This window comes from Leptosomus discolor, chromosome 6 (genome assembly GCF_034619465.1).
Source record: "Leptosomus discolor isolate bLepDis1 chromosome 6, bLepDis1.hap2, whole genome shotgun sequence".
Taxonomy (NCBI): Eukaryota; Metazoa; Chordata; class Aves; order Leptosomiformes; family Leptosomidae; genus Leptosomus; species Leptosomus discolor.
Genome location: NC_141396.1, coordinates 52253824 through 52269576, shown reverse-complemented (window position 1 = coordinate 52269576; position 15753 = coordinate 52253824). Strand labels below are relative to the sequence as shown.

At 38.4% G+C, this 15753-nt stretch overlaps 1 protein-coding gene across 8 annotated transcripts in view; it reads left to right on the top strand.

The window, feature by feature from the left end:
- PARD3 (par-3 family cell polarity regulator) overlaps positions 1 to 15753 on the top strand; it is a 453974-nt gene that overhangs the window by 181456 nt on the left and 256765 nt on the right. For 6 of the 8 annotated variants that reach the window (XM_086466463.1, XM_086466462.1, XM_086466460.1 and 3 more), the window contains exons 4-5: positions 627 to 805; positions 15191 to 15322. In XM_086466463.1, coding sequence (XP_086322589.1) covers positions 627 to 805; positions 15191 to 15322 — 311 coding nt within the window. The remainder of the gene's footprint in view (positions 1 to 626; positions 806 to 15190; positions 15323 to 15753) is intronic. The other 2 variants (XM_086466464.1, XM_086466465.1) reach the window with 1 other exon arrangement.

Sequence of the window (15753 nt, the reverse complement as noted above, 5' to 3'; positions counted from 1 at the left end):
CTTGTTTCAGCTGTCAGGAAGAGGCAAAGTAAGAATGCAGAATAGGAAACAGTCACTTCCATAAGTTTTGAGAGTGTTTCAGAAGGCAATGAGGCTGCCGCTTGCTGCAGAGTGGCTGGTGTGCAGCTTCTTGCAAGTGTGTTGTGCTGGCAGTGCCCGTGCTGCAGCTGTGGCAGTGGGGTGGGACACATGTTGTCCTAGTCCACCCCTTAACTTTGGCACCAGCTGTTGAATTTAGGCCTGTGGCTACTTGCTTTTTAAAATACCTGTAAGTCCCCTCAACCTCTTAGTTGTTCAAAAATGCTGTTTGTTTGGTTTTTTTTTTTTACACGATAACTGCAGATAGTAGCGATGCTGTGTTTGTACTTGTAAAGCCACCGAGCTATGCTAGGTTCAAAGAGTTTGTTTACACCCTCATTTTCTCCTTGTGCGGCCAAGCGACAAGGCTGTGAGTTTGATGAAACAAACCTTGTCCTTGAGAAGCTTTGCTGAGGTCAGTAACTCCTTACTCTGAGAAACCATATTTGGTCCAAACCACCCATCCAGAGCTTGAAAAAATATTTTTCCTATGTGAAAAACATTTTAACTCTAGTCGGTGTTTATTTACTGTCTGTTTTATTCTTCAGATATGCCTCTTCATGTCCGACGTAGTAGTGACCCTGCACTGATTGGCCTCTCAACCTCTGTAAGTGACACAAATTTTTCTTCAGAAGAGCCTTCACGGAAAAACCCTACAAGGTGGTCCACAACAGCAGGCTTTCTCAAGCAGAACGCCCCTGGTGTCCCCAGTGCTCATGAAAGAAAGGTATATTTCTTTCCCCCTCTTTATCCAATATGTGACAAATGTGCATGAATCTTGAATTGTTTTTTAGTCCCTCTCTCACTTGCTCCTGGTTTAAACTTGTGTTTTCTGACCTTGTCCACCAAAGCCCATCATCATCAGAGGAGTGTTTGAGTTGCACGCCTATCCTGCCTTTCGGATGCCCACAGCAGGGGCTCTAAAAACTTGATTTTTGCCATTAACTGTAGTTGAAGCTCTGATTACTCATTACTTTGCAAAGCAGGACCTACATGCTGTCATGCGTTTTCTTTGAATGCAAATAGGTTGTGTCTATAATGATTTTTACTGATCTCCGTAGAAGTCCTAATATCAATGAATAATCTACATGCCCACAGCTGGTCTGGTCTGTCTTTCTGACAGTATTGCTAGCTTTTACTTTCTGAGGCACTAGGCAAGCAATACAAAACACAAATGGCAAATGCTGTCTCTCCTTGATAGCATTCTTAAAACTAAAACAGTGAAATGTAGAGTGAGTATTTTTTCCTTCATTTTTTCAGTATGATTTCAGTATCTCTACATGAATTGCATTGTTAGCTAGAGAATTCGACAGGAAGCTCTCTTCTCAGTGCATTATTGAAAAAAATTGAAAGGAACATTTCCTTTTGTACAGCCCCCAACATTGCCCATAATTGTGAAGGTAACTTGCAGGCAAAAGGAGAAACATATGTATATTTTCCAATAGAAATGAGTAATTTTTAAAGAAAGTTGCACTTTTGTTTACTATTCTGACTGCACAGCACAAAATTCTGTTGGAAAATATACAGCTTCTTATAGCTATTATTTTTTTTCTTTATTATTATTAATTCTGTGTAGTATAAATGCAAACTAAAAGACTCTGTGGCCAGGACTCCCACATCCCAAATAAAGAAGTCTTTACATGCTGCCGATGAACTGAACTATCTTTGGTGGGCTTTTGGTTGTTTCAAAAAACATCTGTAAAAGCACAGTGCTCCTAGGCATTGAGGTCCACATTCTCACACAGGTACCAGTTCAACATGGTATCATTAGGTCTGTCCTTGATCAGATTTCAGGTAGGTAGTGGTGTATTTTCTGTCACTTGTACTGGTGTGGCACAGGAGTGCATGGTTTTTTGATAAATGCCTTTTATACTATTCTCATTTGGAGAAGAAAAATGATAATTAATCCATTTGAAGTGTTAACATTTTTAGTTAATTTTTCTGAAATGATAATGAGACTGCACTTCATTACTCCACAAGCGTAGGTATGGAGGGCCATATATAGCATAATCAGATTTCTTTGAGTGTCTGAGGTTGGCAGAAATTAGAGAGAATTGAACAGCAGCTAATCTTTCACACTATCTTCTTGCATCATGAGTTATTCAGCATGTACTTACTCTTGATTTTTGTGAAAACATTTCACGACTACTGGAGTATGGTGACCAAACTGGAAAGGAATACATGTGATCTCATGTAGTGATGGGAAGCAAGGCACAAGAGAACGTTGAATCAAGATCGCAAAGAACTAATGTAGGTTAGTTAGTACAATAGATGCTCATAATTTACTTTACTTTTTTGCACACTCTATACATTGATCCTGTGAATAGAGCAGATCAATGAGCGCACTATTTTTAATAGATAAGATGCAGTAAACGTCTGGAATTAAATAATAATTGCATGTGCAACATGTGTTGTGAATTAATCCCGAGTTCAGTTGCGCTACACTGGTTTTTTGTCTGTTTTCAGAATCTTGATTTCTTCATGTGAGTCAGGTTTTTTGTAGTGAATCCTATTTCTCTTAGGAATGGATGTTTAAAATTCTCCTTTCCTTTCCCAGTATTAGCAACAATTTTCTTTGTAGTAGTATTCTAAAAGGTGCATTTTTGAAGTCTCTGTCACCAATCACTTACCGAAGTACTAACACTGAATTTTTACAAATGTATTTTTGTTATTTGAACTATAACAAGTCCGCACTACTTTTCTTATGTTAGGTTGTTTTCTTCAGCTGCTCAGATAACAAAGAGATGGCTGTGCTTTGTTCCAGACTGTTTCATTGATTATAGATGACACAGACATTTCAAGCAAAGCAATGAGAACAATCTTAATTTTCTGCTCAGTGCATTGGGCTTGAGCACCCATATATCTTTTGTGGGTGGTTGGCACTACGTAATGTTTTCACTGCAGTTCTCTCTCTTGACAGCACAAGAACATATGTTCTTGGGCTGAGATTTGCAGCACAGTTGTAGATTAGCAACTTTGCCCCAGCAGTATCTTGCAGAAACAAGAAAAGTGTTTCTGGGAGAGTTGCCAAAAGCTTCATCCACCTACTGACTCTAAGAAGTGACATTACTTTCAGCCCGTCACCTCCAAAGAGAAATAATTGACAGGTAGAAACCCTGTCCAATTTTTGGAGGAATTAGCAGAGGGAGACTGCATGTATCTGGCAGAAGGGATTTATTTCTCAGGGGCATGCAAGAAAAGACTCCTTATTGGTGTTTGTTTCATTTTGGGTGAGAAGAATTTGGAATGGCAGGAAAATGGGCAGATGCCCAAACTGAGATGAAATGAAGGGATGGGAGTGCTGCCATGCACTGAAGGCTGTAAGGAGCCAGGACATATGCCAGTAGTTCTGGGCAAATGGAAAGGGAAAAGGGCACTGAGGAAGAGGAAAAATGTGGGATGTTTGAAGGGTCCTGTTGAAGAAATGGTAGTACTAGTTGTAGTTATTAGTGTAGATGAAACAGGACACCAAGCTCTGCTGTGTCCTTAGGGAAAGAGGAGAATGAGCGGAGGGGGACAGAGTTTAGTTTGGAGGGGCCTGAGTCTGTAATGCGAAGATCTGAATGTCGGTTGAACATGAAATGCATTTCTACTACAGTAAGTTTCTGGTATGAAACCCTTGCTTTAAACTGGGCATGCTCTCTCATCCATTTTTGCCGTACGATCTCATAAAGAAACATCATACTTATTGTCAGGATATCACAATACACTCTGTGTTTCCTTAGAATTGGAATCTCAATCATTTCTGGTTTCTATGGTGTTTGCCTGTAAGAACAGCTTGAAACCGGAGGTTGTGTCCCAAAGTACTTAATTATTTGAAGAATTATGGTTGTTATTGATTATTTACAAGTTATTGTAGTGTTGATAACTGTACTCAGCTAGGTGATTCCTGACCTTGTCATTCTGTATCCTTCCCTTGAGTGGTGTCAACCGAATGATTAGGTCTCCTCATCTGTACAAGTATTCACAAAATTAGCTCATGATTATCAGCAGCTTTAGTAGGTAAATTCACTTCTCAGGATTTTTTTTTTAAACTGAATATTAAAATCACTTTCAGATACTTGCGTGTGAGAGGCATATCTGTATTACCTAGTGACTCAGAGCTTGACTTAATCCTGTCTCTTGCTTCCTTGAGCCATTCTAATGAAACAAGAAGAAATCTCTTAGTAAAGATAGCTTCTCAAAGGCCTGCAGTAATACCTGATTTGCAAGCTGTAATTTTGTTTGAATTGTGTTGAACTGTATAGCTGAACAGATTGTATGCAGCTGAAGCATATCATGTGTGCTTTTTTCCACTGCAGTAAAATGTTTTTTGATATTGTTGTTTTCTGAGTAACTGTTAATTTGAATCCCATTTTTAATAATTCAGTACCAAAGCCTATGGGCTTAACTAGCTGCCCTTAATAAGTGTGAGCTGCATTAATGAAAAACATGCTTCTTTTCCCTTATATGTTTGTGTTACTGTATTGGAAGAATAGAAGTGCAACAACCAGATATGTTAAAAATAACGACTGTGAATTGTTGATCAGTGTGGTATTTTAAATTTGCATCTCCATTTGTGGTGAGGAATTGCATATCGCTACAAATTAGTTATCTGCTTTGATCCTTCTTCTCTGAAAGATGTAAGGCTTCTTTAGTTAACCTGCCTTGCTTAATGCAGGTATGTACCATGGCTAACTGGTTTATCAAAAATTTCCCCCTGTGACTTTTCTGAATTAGATTAATATATTGTTGCATCAGAGATAACAGCATTGGTACAGCAGAAAGAAGTGAAAATGTACAGTAAGAAGAGCTCAAGAGAGAGCAATGAGAGAGAAAAATGACTTCTGTGACTCTCGCTCCTGAGTTCACCCACCTGGATCAAAGCAAATGACATGCAACGTGCTCTGCAGGGTGGATCAGCAACAACAAACACATAGCTGAGTGTACTTGGCACATAATTTTTTTTTTTTTTTTCTGTTTTTGCCTATGCCATTTAGTCAACAGCCAGGGTTTTTTGCTTGTTTGCTTTTAAATGGGTTTGCCCACATATGTATTTTGAGGTTGAAAAATTTATTTCTCTATTGAAGGACATCTAGATAGGAGAAGATCATGCATGTGTTATATAAAAAGTTTGAACAATAATTATATGTCAGTGTCAAAATCAGATTTAAAGTGAAAATTAGTTTCATTTAGCTTTGAGTCTTTTTAAACACAGCTTACTGAAGCTGGCTTTATCACTGTCACCAAAGACATGGTATTTCAGTAGATTTTAACTATAATACAGAGGATTGAAGAGCTCTGTGTTAGAAGTGTGTGTGTTAGTGTCATTTTATAGCCTGAACTGCAGAGTGTAAATCGATTAAATTGACTAGGGAAGACTATGGACTAAAAGTCTGGGCATCATTCTGGGAACAAGAGAGCAGTGTTGCTGGTGCTTCTTGGGAACCTTTGTCTCAGAATTTCTGCAGAAGGGAGGTGGCATGTACCAGGTGAGCAGTGTTGGTAAAGTGCTATAATACAGCAGAATCAGCTCAGAAGTATAGGGTAAATGCAAAGACCCCGGCATTTTTGTCATGATATGTTTTAAACCCCTGCATAATGAATGCAGCTTTTTGCTTTAAAAATAAAAATGCAATGCTTTAAACAGAAGTTCTGAAGGATTCAATAGCCATGAATATTTCTTCATCCAGGTTTATTTGAGGTGGGCATTTCTCTTTTCAGTGAGACAGTTATGATTTTTGTCATTTCAGATGTGATTTCATGGAGACTGAGAGGAAGGGAGAATGAGAGTTATCCATAGGTGATGAAATAGAGTATTTTAATGCTGAAAATGTTGTTGTAGAAGAGAGATTAATGGAAATTCAAAACCCCAGAGTTCCATGCATCAGTTTTCTTTCTTTGTAATAATACTTATTGCTCGCAGCTCATCATGTGATGATGAAATAGTTTAGAGGAATCATATCTAGACTGCAATGTAAAGTAAACATAGTATGTGTTATTTTTGTCCTGGGTAGTCTGTAAAATTAATGGCTTTCACAGAATCGTAGAACAGCTGAGGTTGAAGGTACCCCTGGAGATAGTCTAGTTTTTGACCTTTCTGGTCAAAGCAGGGTCAACCAGTGCAGATTACTCAGGTCTGTGTCCAGTTGTGTTTTGAATATATACATTTCCAAGGATGGACGCTGCACCTCCTTGCTGGGCAACCTCTTCCAGTGTTCAATCACTCTTATAGTAAGAAAGTTGTTATGTTTTGATAGAATAACTTGTATTTCTTTATGTGCCCATTGCCTCTTGTTCTTTCACTGGATACCACAAAGAGGAATCTGACTTTCTTTAGCAGAGCAGCTGGTGATATTTTAGTGCAATAAAGAAATAAGATCTCTATGAATGTAGTCAAAATTCCTGACTTTGAAAATGTGGAAACAAATACAGTGTTTCTTATCATCATCAGGAAGTTGGGAATGAGAGAGACAGTGACAAATCCTTGCCTAGTGCACAGAGAGGTAGCAGTCAATGTGCATCACTCAATGCAGTGCTATTCTGTTTGCTGAGTACTGGGTACACGGACAGGATTCAACTGTTTGCATCCAAAAGTCATGCCAGATGTGTTAAGTAGCAGGGAAAAAGCCAACAACAAATCCAAAGTGAAGGTGTGTTCTCTCCATCTCTTTTGTTGTTTTACCTCTTTTTGCTCCGAGTCATCCATTTGTGGAAGCCCATCAATGAAATTTCCTCTGTCCTCCAAAAGAGACAGATTATTAGTGCAAGGTGATAGAGAGATCTAAGAGCTGGGGAGTTTTTTTTTCCAGTTCTACTCTGAGGCTGAGCAAGTCTGTTGATCACTCTCAATCTTTGTTTTTCATCAGTAGCGTAAGGAAGAATGTGTATTTTTCTCCCAGTGCTGTGCTATCCCATCTCACTTTCTGTGTGACGGGTGAGCAATGTGTGGCCCACAGGTGAGGGGACACGGTGCTGCATCACAAGCTGGGAGTGCCAAGGAGGGTCTGGATGAGCGAGTCTTACTGGTGATGGAGTGGTAGAAAGTGCACAGGTTGTTTATCTTTTCACTTCAGTAAATGCGGTGTACAGCACATCTCTCTGAGAGACAATGAAAGCTATGCTGAAAATGGAAAGCTCTCAAGTACCTGGTATAGGATAATTGAAGTGGTAACAAATGGCTGACTTTTCCTCTGTGATTTGTTGAAGTGGATGTGTACTTTGCAAATTCCCATGTTTAAATGTTCATCTCTATTTTTTTTTATTTTTTTATATTCTTGCATCTCTCCCTGGGTTTGAGGGTGAAAAAGTCTGGGCCTGAAAGAGTAGGTTGATAAAAGATTGAATAAGTTTAAAATGTTGGATGTTCAGGTTTAGTGATTTTTAATTTTTTTTTTTTTTTTTAAATATTGAGAAACACACATGTATTTTCATTGGCAATAGTTGGATCTGGGTTTTGGCCTGATTTTATCTATTTAGTTGTAACCTACAACCGTTCATTTACAGTATACGCTTGTGGTTCAAGAGTTTCTGCAGGTTCATGTATTTGTCTGTCTTGTTTTCATATTATCAAGGTCGTGTATTTGTGCAAAGCGGGTTTGGCTGAATGTGTACCTAGCAAGAAAAAGAAGTTTGAAGTAAAATCCAGGTTGCAGACTGTGCTTCCCTACAGTGTTCTGACTTGAGCCTGCACAGCTTAAACAGCGATTATTTCACCCTTTTTTGTTGTATTTTTAAATGAACTTACATCATCTTCCGATGAATGCTAATCACACAAGAAGACAAGAAAAGCCAATTAGGCAAGGTAGTCTCAGAATAAAGTTCAGACCCATACATGGAACTAATCTGTACAAAGGAGTAGTGTGGCTGGGGAGAGGAGATGACAAGCTTTAATCAGTGGGGAAATTCAGCTCCAGTAAGTACAAGCCATCTGTCTGATACCTGTTTGGGCCTTTCTCCACAGACCACAGAAGGGATTCTGGCCAAGGTCTGAAATGCATTTGCAGGTCGGATGAGGCTATGGATGCTTTGCTGGGAGCCTTGAGGAGTGCCCCGTCCGTATTCTTAAAGATGGAGGAGGGCGGTGGTGCGGGTGGGGGCTGGCAGAGGGGACGAGCTGCTGGCTGGCAGAGTGCAAAACACAGCCGCTTGCCACGGGTTTGGGACATTGCCGTTGTGCTTCTGACCTTAAGGCTTCTGACCTTAAATTACTGCTCTTCTCCATGCTTATCAAAGTAATGAAGTGAGAGGGGAAAAAAAAAGTTGCATTAGTGTGAGAAGACAGAACAGTTACCTCATCCCCTGGCCTCCATTCTTTGTTTCGAGACTGCAGATGCAAGTTTCTAAATGTACAAATGGCCAGTTGCACCCTCTAGAGGTATGGCAACCTGAAAGCGTCTACCCGACACTTAAAAGGATACTGCTGGTGGTTTATAAGATATTCTTAATATCTAAATAGAAGATCCTTGTGAAGTTTCCTGTACCTCATTGTTTCCTGTTTCCCTTAGCTCCCTGAATATATTTAACGTCAACATTCTATTTGTTAAATCCTATCTTCAGAGCATACTTTTGAAATTAATTCGTTATCAGCTTTTTTTCCCTCCTACAATTTAATTTCTTGGCTCTCCCAAGGAATCGAAGGAAGGAATGTCTACATTTAAAATAGTCAACTTCACAAATGCTATTTCATCTAAATTCAAATTGACATAAAGCATTGTATAAATTTGGGTACAAAAACAAATATCTGGTGAAAATGGCAGGATTGTGCATGATTATATTATCGCATTTAAACATATAGCCATATAGAGTCATATATGGCTGGATATACATAGAAACTCTTTAAAGGCCTTTAAAGTGACACAGCAAAAGAGTATGTCACTTCAGTGAAAAATAGTAGAAGGGGAAACTGGTTTCAAAGTATAATGTGTAGAGGAATTGGAACTGTAGCTTCTTGACATTTGAAGTTAACTGGCTCATTTATTTTTCTTTAAAATGAAGCTATGGAAAACCATGCTTTTTTAGTTAAGATGCTTACAGAAATAAAATCCAGCTTCCGAATTATAATTACAGAATATCAACTGCTGTGTGTTATTTGGGTTGTTTTGCCTTATCTCTTGTGAGGTTTTATTGTGAGATTATTAAGTAAAGAGTGATTGGAAGAAGCAGCTTCTTTCCTGTCCCTCAGTCTGAGAGAAAACAATGTACACTGCCTGGTGCTTTCTGGCTTTGCATGTATACGTGCAGAGATCATGACATTTTTGATTTTTCCGTTGTAAACAAGAGAGATCAACAGAATGTTTTGAATAAGCAGTCTCATGTGTTTTAGTTTACTCTTAATTTAGCCCATGTTCTTTGGCACTGAATATTTACATGTAACACTGCATGCACAGAAAACTCTCTGTTCATCATGGCTCCTAGTTATTGCCTTTTTTTTTTTTAAGGTCAGGCATTGCTTGTCAATCAAAGGATAACATGGAATACATGAATTGGAATTGGACAACTCTGGAAATTTCTGAGCTTGAGGTGATGGAACTTAAGTACAACAATGGCTTTTCAATAGCCTTTTCCCTCTTTGGCATCTAAGGAGCTAATGTCTTTGCATAATACATTAATTCCATTCATGGAGCTATAGGAAGGGTCATTTCTGAAGATAAGTCTTTCTGAAAACATCAGAATGACTACAGAGTGGTCATTCTTCTCATCTATTTTCGTCATAAATAGTACATGCAGGTTCTTTATTAGACTATTAGATTTGCATCGCCTGCATTCTAAGAGTTTTTAACAGTTGCTGGAAATGACCCATGTTCCGGGTCAGAGCTGAGAGGAGGCACGAAGCTGCCATAATTCTTCAGTCCGGCAGTCCTCTTTTTGCTTTACTCCTTGGAGAATGTCCGAAGGTCAAAGGTTCCTGATACTGGGTGACTGGAACCGGTTTCTTCTTGTATGCGTTAGGTGCCTGGGCTGTATCTGGATTATTGTAGCTCCTGGGGTCGTGTTCTTCAATAGACCTCAAAAAAACCCCCAAGCTTTTTGAAACTAAACTGTAGAATGGTAGAGTAAATTGAACCTACTGAGAGGAAAAGGAAGCTCACCCAAGCAGAAGTGTGAGTTTCTTAAGATGTATGGATATTTATATTTATAGAGTGACTGGTACAATTATTTTCGAGGTAAACTGTTGAAATTTGGTACAATTTGTTGTTAAAAAGCAGCTGATGAATAGAGAGAACAGCTTCAAATCTGACCTTTATGTTAGAAGGTTTTTTGTTTTTTTTAAAAGTAAATTTCTGTTCGTTCAGTACATCTGTTGGGTTAATTCACTTCCCATATGTAATGTATTTTCCCTATAAAATAGAAATTATTTGTGCAACCTTTTTTTTTTGTCAGAAATGGAGATCCAGTTGCTCTTATTCCTCATTTATTTGTCTAAAGTCCAGTTAACCACCACCTCCCCCCAAAAAAAACCCCAAACCAAAAAACAACCAAAAACCAACAAACCAAACCCACTCAATTAAACAAAAAACTCCAGGAGTCTGATTACCAGACCTTCAGACAGCATGGAAGATGTTCATAAATGCAGTAACATACACATATACCCGGGTGTTTGCGTCAGACAGAGACATGTTTATGTAAACTATATGAATGTTTTGTTAATAACAGCTTTTAGCATCCTGTCTGAGAGTGACACCAAACTGTTCGGGGTGTAGCATGGACATAGTGGAGCATAAAAAGAAAGAACAGCAGCCTTTATAGTGATTCAAGAACTATAAATACTCTAGTAGACATGAATTTGCTCAAAGTCTGTCAAATGAAATTATAACCTCAAAAATTTAAATAAAGTCTCATCTCTCATCAACATGGACAAATTCTGTCTCAATAGGAGGCCATGATAAGGAATCAAACGCGAGCGAGCGAGAAGTGTTTCCCGAAGTGCACAATGGACAAGAAAAAAGAATGGATAGCAAAAAAAGTCAGTGCCCTCAATGATCTCTCTTAGTGAGATCCTAAATGAGAGGTGGGCAATTTGCTGTAGAAATAATTAAAGTGAAAATGGTTTACATTTTTGGATCTCCTTCCAGAGAATTACATTAAAGAGGTCTTCAATCTGTTTTATTCCTGTTGTATTGCTATCTAGTGTTAAAAACCCAGACACCACACCAACATTTGCCACACATTTCATTAGCCATACAGGAGGTTAAAACTAAGGGAAAACCCAGCTTCTCCACTATTTGGAAAGTGGCCTAGTGGCAAATGAGGTAACAGACATGGAACTGTCACCGTACCGTGTGGAGGACATTCTGGTTGGGCTAGTGATGCTGGGAGTCCTTGGGGGAGCAACTGAACAATAGAAGTACACAGATCATGCTAATGAATCATTTCATCTACAAGCTGCAGAGTCTTTGATGAGGAGCTTGTTATATATTGCAAATCATCTGAAATTAGAAGTACAGCAAAATTGCTTCATTTTTCCTGTCCCCTTTCACCCAGCCCTCCAGCAAAGTCCCACAGGGACACCATGCCGAACTAATTCTTAAGGTGTTAGATTATGTGTCCTCATTAAAAAATACTGCAAAACGCTGCTAAGTGTAGCGGTAATATTGTGACTTGGCAGTTTTAGTGTTATATTGACCAATTTCCATTTCAAACATGATAAAGCTGACACAGCCTGTGGTCCCCAAAGATGTTTGAGAAAGAAACATTAAAAAAAAAAAAAATAGAGCATTTAATTGTAACTGATGATGTGTGTCAGCCCCAGTCCCAGCAGGGCTTACAGCTGCTGCTCCAAAAGAAATAATTCCTTGCGTGATTCTGATGGCTTCTGTCCTATGAGGTCTTTTTCTTTGTAGTATCGAAGTTAAAAGGGACACACACCTTTTCCAGTTGGATGTTGGGAGCATATGTGCTAATGCTTGGTCGTGCTGAATAGAAGTAAAGCTTTCTGGGTTAACTTTTGCACATTTTACAAAAAAACCCTAACCCATATGTATACTTTAAATAGTGAACAACATTGCAGCTGGTTCAGTAGATCCCAATGTCTAAGCTGCAGCAATGTGTTTTTCACTTCCACCTCTATAGCTTATCACCACTGCTATCTTTGAATTAGATCTGGCAGTAGTAGTGCTGGAGATGCCTGCATATCCTGCCTGGAGTTCCAGGTAGCCAGCAGCATCTTATGGTTTTGTTGTGCAGCTGTCTATGAAAAGGACCACATCTGGCCATGTTGAAAGTGCTGGTCTCTCTACTCCTGGTCTAGCTCAGTGCTTGCCCCAGTGCTGTCAGCTTTGGGGTACAGGGATAGCTGTTTGCCAAAAAACAATGCCAAAGAAAGGAGCGGAGGGCTTGTCTAAGGCCGATTGTTTTTTTTAATGTTGCACTGTTTGGCTAACACCAATGTGACTCTGTGTGTGATTGCAACACTGGTGAGGTATTTTATTCCCCTCTGAAAATAGGGCTGTTTTGAGCCTCTGAGGAGCACTGAGAAACACAAGAAGTTATGGGAACCACAACTCTCTACCATTTCAGCTTTTACTTCTGCTGTCAGAAAAATTGCTGAGTGACTTTGATGCCTTCTGTATAAAATGAACTGGTATAATTCTTAACAGGAGAAAGGAAATCTTCCACAGAAGTGGTCTACAGCAGAAATATTTCAGTAGATGGGATGAATGTATCCTTCTGGTCAGCACGGGTAGTATTAGGAGTAAACTTGCAGAATTCTTGACTTTAGTATAGATGCACCAAACAGAGGCCTAATTTAACTCTTTTAGCTTAGATAATTTCACTTATGTTGTGTGTGTGAAGTGCCAATATAAACTCAAAGTAATAAGACATTCTTGCATGATTCAGATCAGATATTTAGTGTTTAAAAGATTGAAGAACAACACATCCCTTGATGAACTTTTTTCCTTCTCTTTTACCTTCGCAAAACACTCCTGTGCATGTGTGGTGGATGCTGTGTGGAGAGAGATTTTTGTGTAGCATAGATAAAAATATCTTTTTAAAAAGTTTATGTTGAACATTGTAAACATGAATCAATAAACAATGGAGTTATCTATAAAGTACAGAAAACCAGAAAACATCTTGTAACATAGGAAGAAATTTCTGTTCATTCAGACTAGATGATGGTCTGTCAGCGAGTTATTGTTAGATGACAATAACTCATGCACCAACTGTATGGGGGTTTTTGTGCATAAAATGATCTTTCGTTATTTCTTTGTCAGGTTTTGATTTTGTTGTTGCACCTTCCCACCACTTTGAACAAGAGAAATTGTTGTTTTGGCTTATAGGAATTGTGCCAGCTCTGTCACAAGAAGAGAGGAATTGAATAAGAGAAGCAACAGGAAAAAATCAATTTGTACACACTGTTCCCTGGCTTCTATGCCTCTGCTAAGGGACAGTTGTATAAAGCAGCGACTGACTTCCACTGTCCTTTTCTAAGCAAGAGACTGAGCAAGTTTCTAGTTTGCTGTGTGGTTAACCACACTGAAAAACTGGATTTATTTTTAGTTGCTGAAAGATGCAAATTTCTTACTCATTTGTGGCAGAGTAAACTAATTTGTCCTGGTGATCCTTTAGGAAGGTTACTTGTGCAGACGTATTCTTATAAGGTTATATTGTGCTGTTTGAATTCAAGCTTTAATGTCTTGAAATGGAAGACTTATTTTATACTACAAAGTCTCTTTCAAGGAAACAAGTTGTCATCAATTAAGAAAGCTGAAGTTTGATACGTCTGGGAAAAGACTGCTCTTGCACAGGAAGCTTTTGAAAAATGTGCTGCGTATCACAGATATACTGAGATCTGAATTTCCTAGCAAAGCCTGTCATGCATTTACAAGAAATAAAGCTGTGAAGGGCAATTGTGAGGGAATTGATGCTACAGTCCAAATTTTAGAATATTGGACTAATAGCAAGCGAGGCCAAAGAACTATCAATATGGTAAATAGGAAAAGGAAGTATTTATGCTGATGGAATGAAGTGTTGATTTAAGAAAGGGTCAAAAATCTGCTGTGTGCTATTAAAAAAAAAAATTAACTGCAAATGTACACTGGTGTTTGTTTTTTTTTAGAGATTTTCGAGATTCCTAAAAGTGCTAGTATTGCGAAATATGTAGGACTACAATCCTGTTTTAAAAATAGATATGCTTTATAAATTATCTGATTTGGTGTGAAGATAGACAAAGGTTGACTGGAAAAGTACTCTGCTTCTGAAGGAATGATACTTAAAGTATATTTATAATCCTCTTTTGAAAAGCTAAGCAGGATTTCAGTTCCATATATTATTTCAGTTGGAGGGAACTAACCTATGGAAGTTATCGGTAATTCATTGACTTTGGGCTAAGGGTAACTCCCATCCTTAAGGATGTACCTCTCTGTTTTTATTGGCTTTTAGTGATCAGAGTGGGTAAGGACTAATTATCTTTAGAAGCTGTAGAATTTGTACAGCTCGTGGGAAAGATGTACAGACAAACTCATCAATTAACAAGAAAAAAAATAAAATCTTTTTTTTATCAGTCTCAATGGGGTAGATTTATCTCCATCAGCACAACCTCCATCTGCTGCTCTTTTACAAAGGTGATTGTATTTGTATACCTTCAGGCAAACTAAGTAAAGCATTATTAGGTGGAATAATAAATTCAAGTTTTGAACTCTATAGCATGGTATTGTGGTCTAAAGGACAGTACCTGGAGCAGTGAGACAGCTTTGGCTGTAAAAATGGTTACACACAGAGACTTGGGAAAATGATATAGTGGCCTTAGCTGTCACTGGATGGACTGCTGTATGGTATATTTTCTTTGGGTGAGAATGAAACTAAGGAGCATGATGCTCTGAAAGGCTTGCTGAATATATACTTGGGAAGTCTGTGAACTAGAGGTTTGAGTTTGGAAAAGAGAGATAGTGAAGCACAAGTGGGTGCAGGAGCTACAAATCTACCAAAGGCTTCAGTTGGGCTTCAGTGATATTGAGGAAGGGGAGGTCTTGCAGTTGAATAGCTGGGCAATCACATTGTCCTTGGGTCCAGCCGGACCTGCGTCCTCCTTTTGTCAGTCTTCCTTTTGTATTCGTTTAATAACCAGCTGCATTGTTAATGTGCAAGGACTGGTTGTTTTTTATAAGACACTTTTTTGTTTCTTTTAAACTAGAAAGATGAAAACTACAGAAGCCTACCACGAGATACTAGTAGCTGGTCTAACCAGTTTCAGAGAGACAATGCTCGTTCATCGTTAAGTGCCAGTCATCCCATGGTGGACAAGTGGCTGGAGAGGCAAGAACAGGTAATATATATGTGTATATATATATTACTTTATCAATCTAATCTTTATGCTACTCCAAGCTGTTGCAAACAAGTGTATTCTTATGTGATACAGGCTCTCTAAGCATGATACAAGCACCAGCAGTCTGTTGACTAAATTTATACAGGATTCCTTCTGCTTCCAAAATGCCTGTATTAAGAGTGAAATGGACAGCTGCAAGTTATTTCATTTTTGAGTCATAAACACATTTATATAGTATGTGGAACACTGCTGTTCTTCACAACTGATACCAATAGGGCTATTTTAGTTAGTGAGTATTATTTTGATAAACATTTTGCCATTGAAAACTAACAGTGTTAGTACAGAATAGCCAAATATGGGTCAGTTTTGACATTGCACTTTTAAATGCTTGTTATTCTTAACATTGTAAAATATAAATTAATTATAAATTT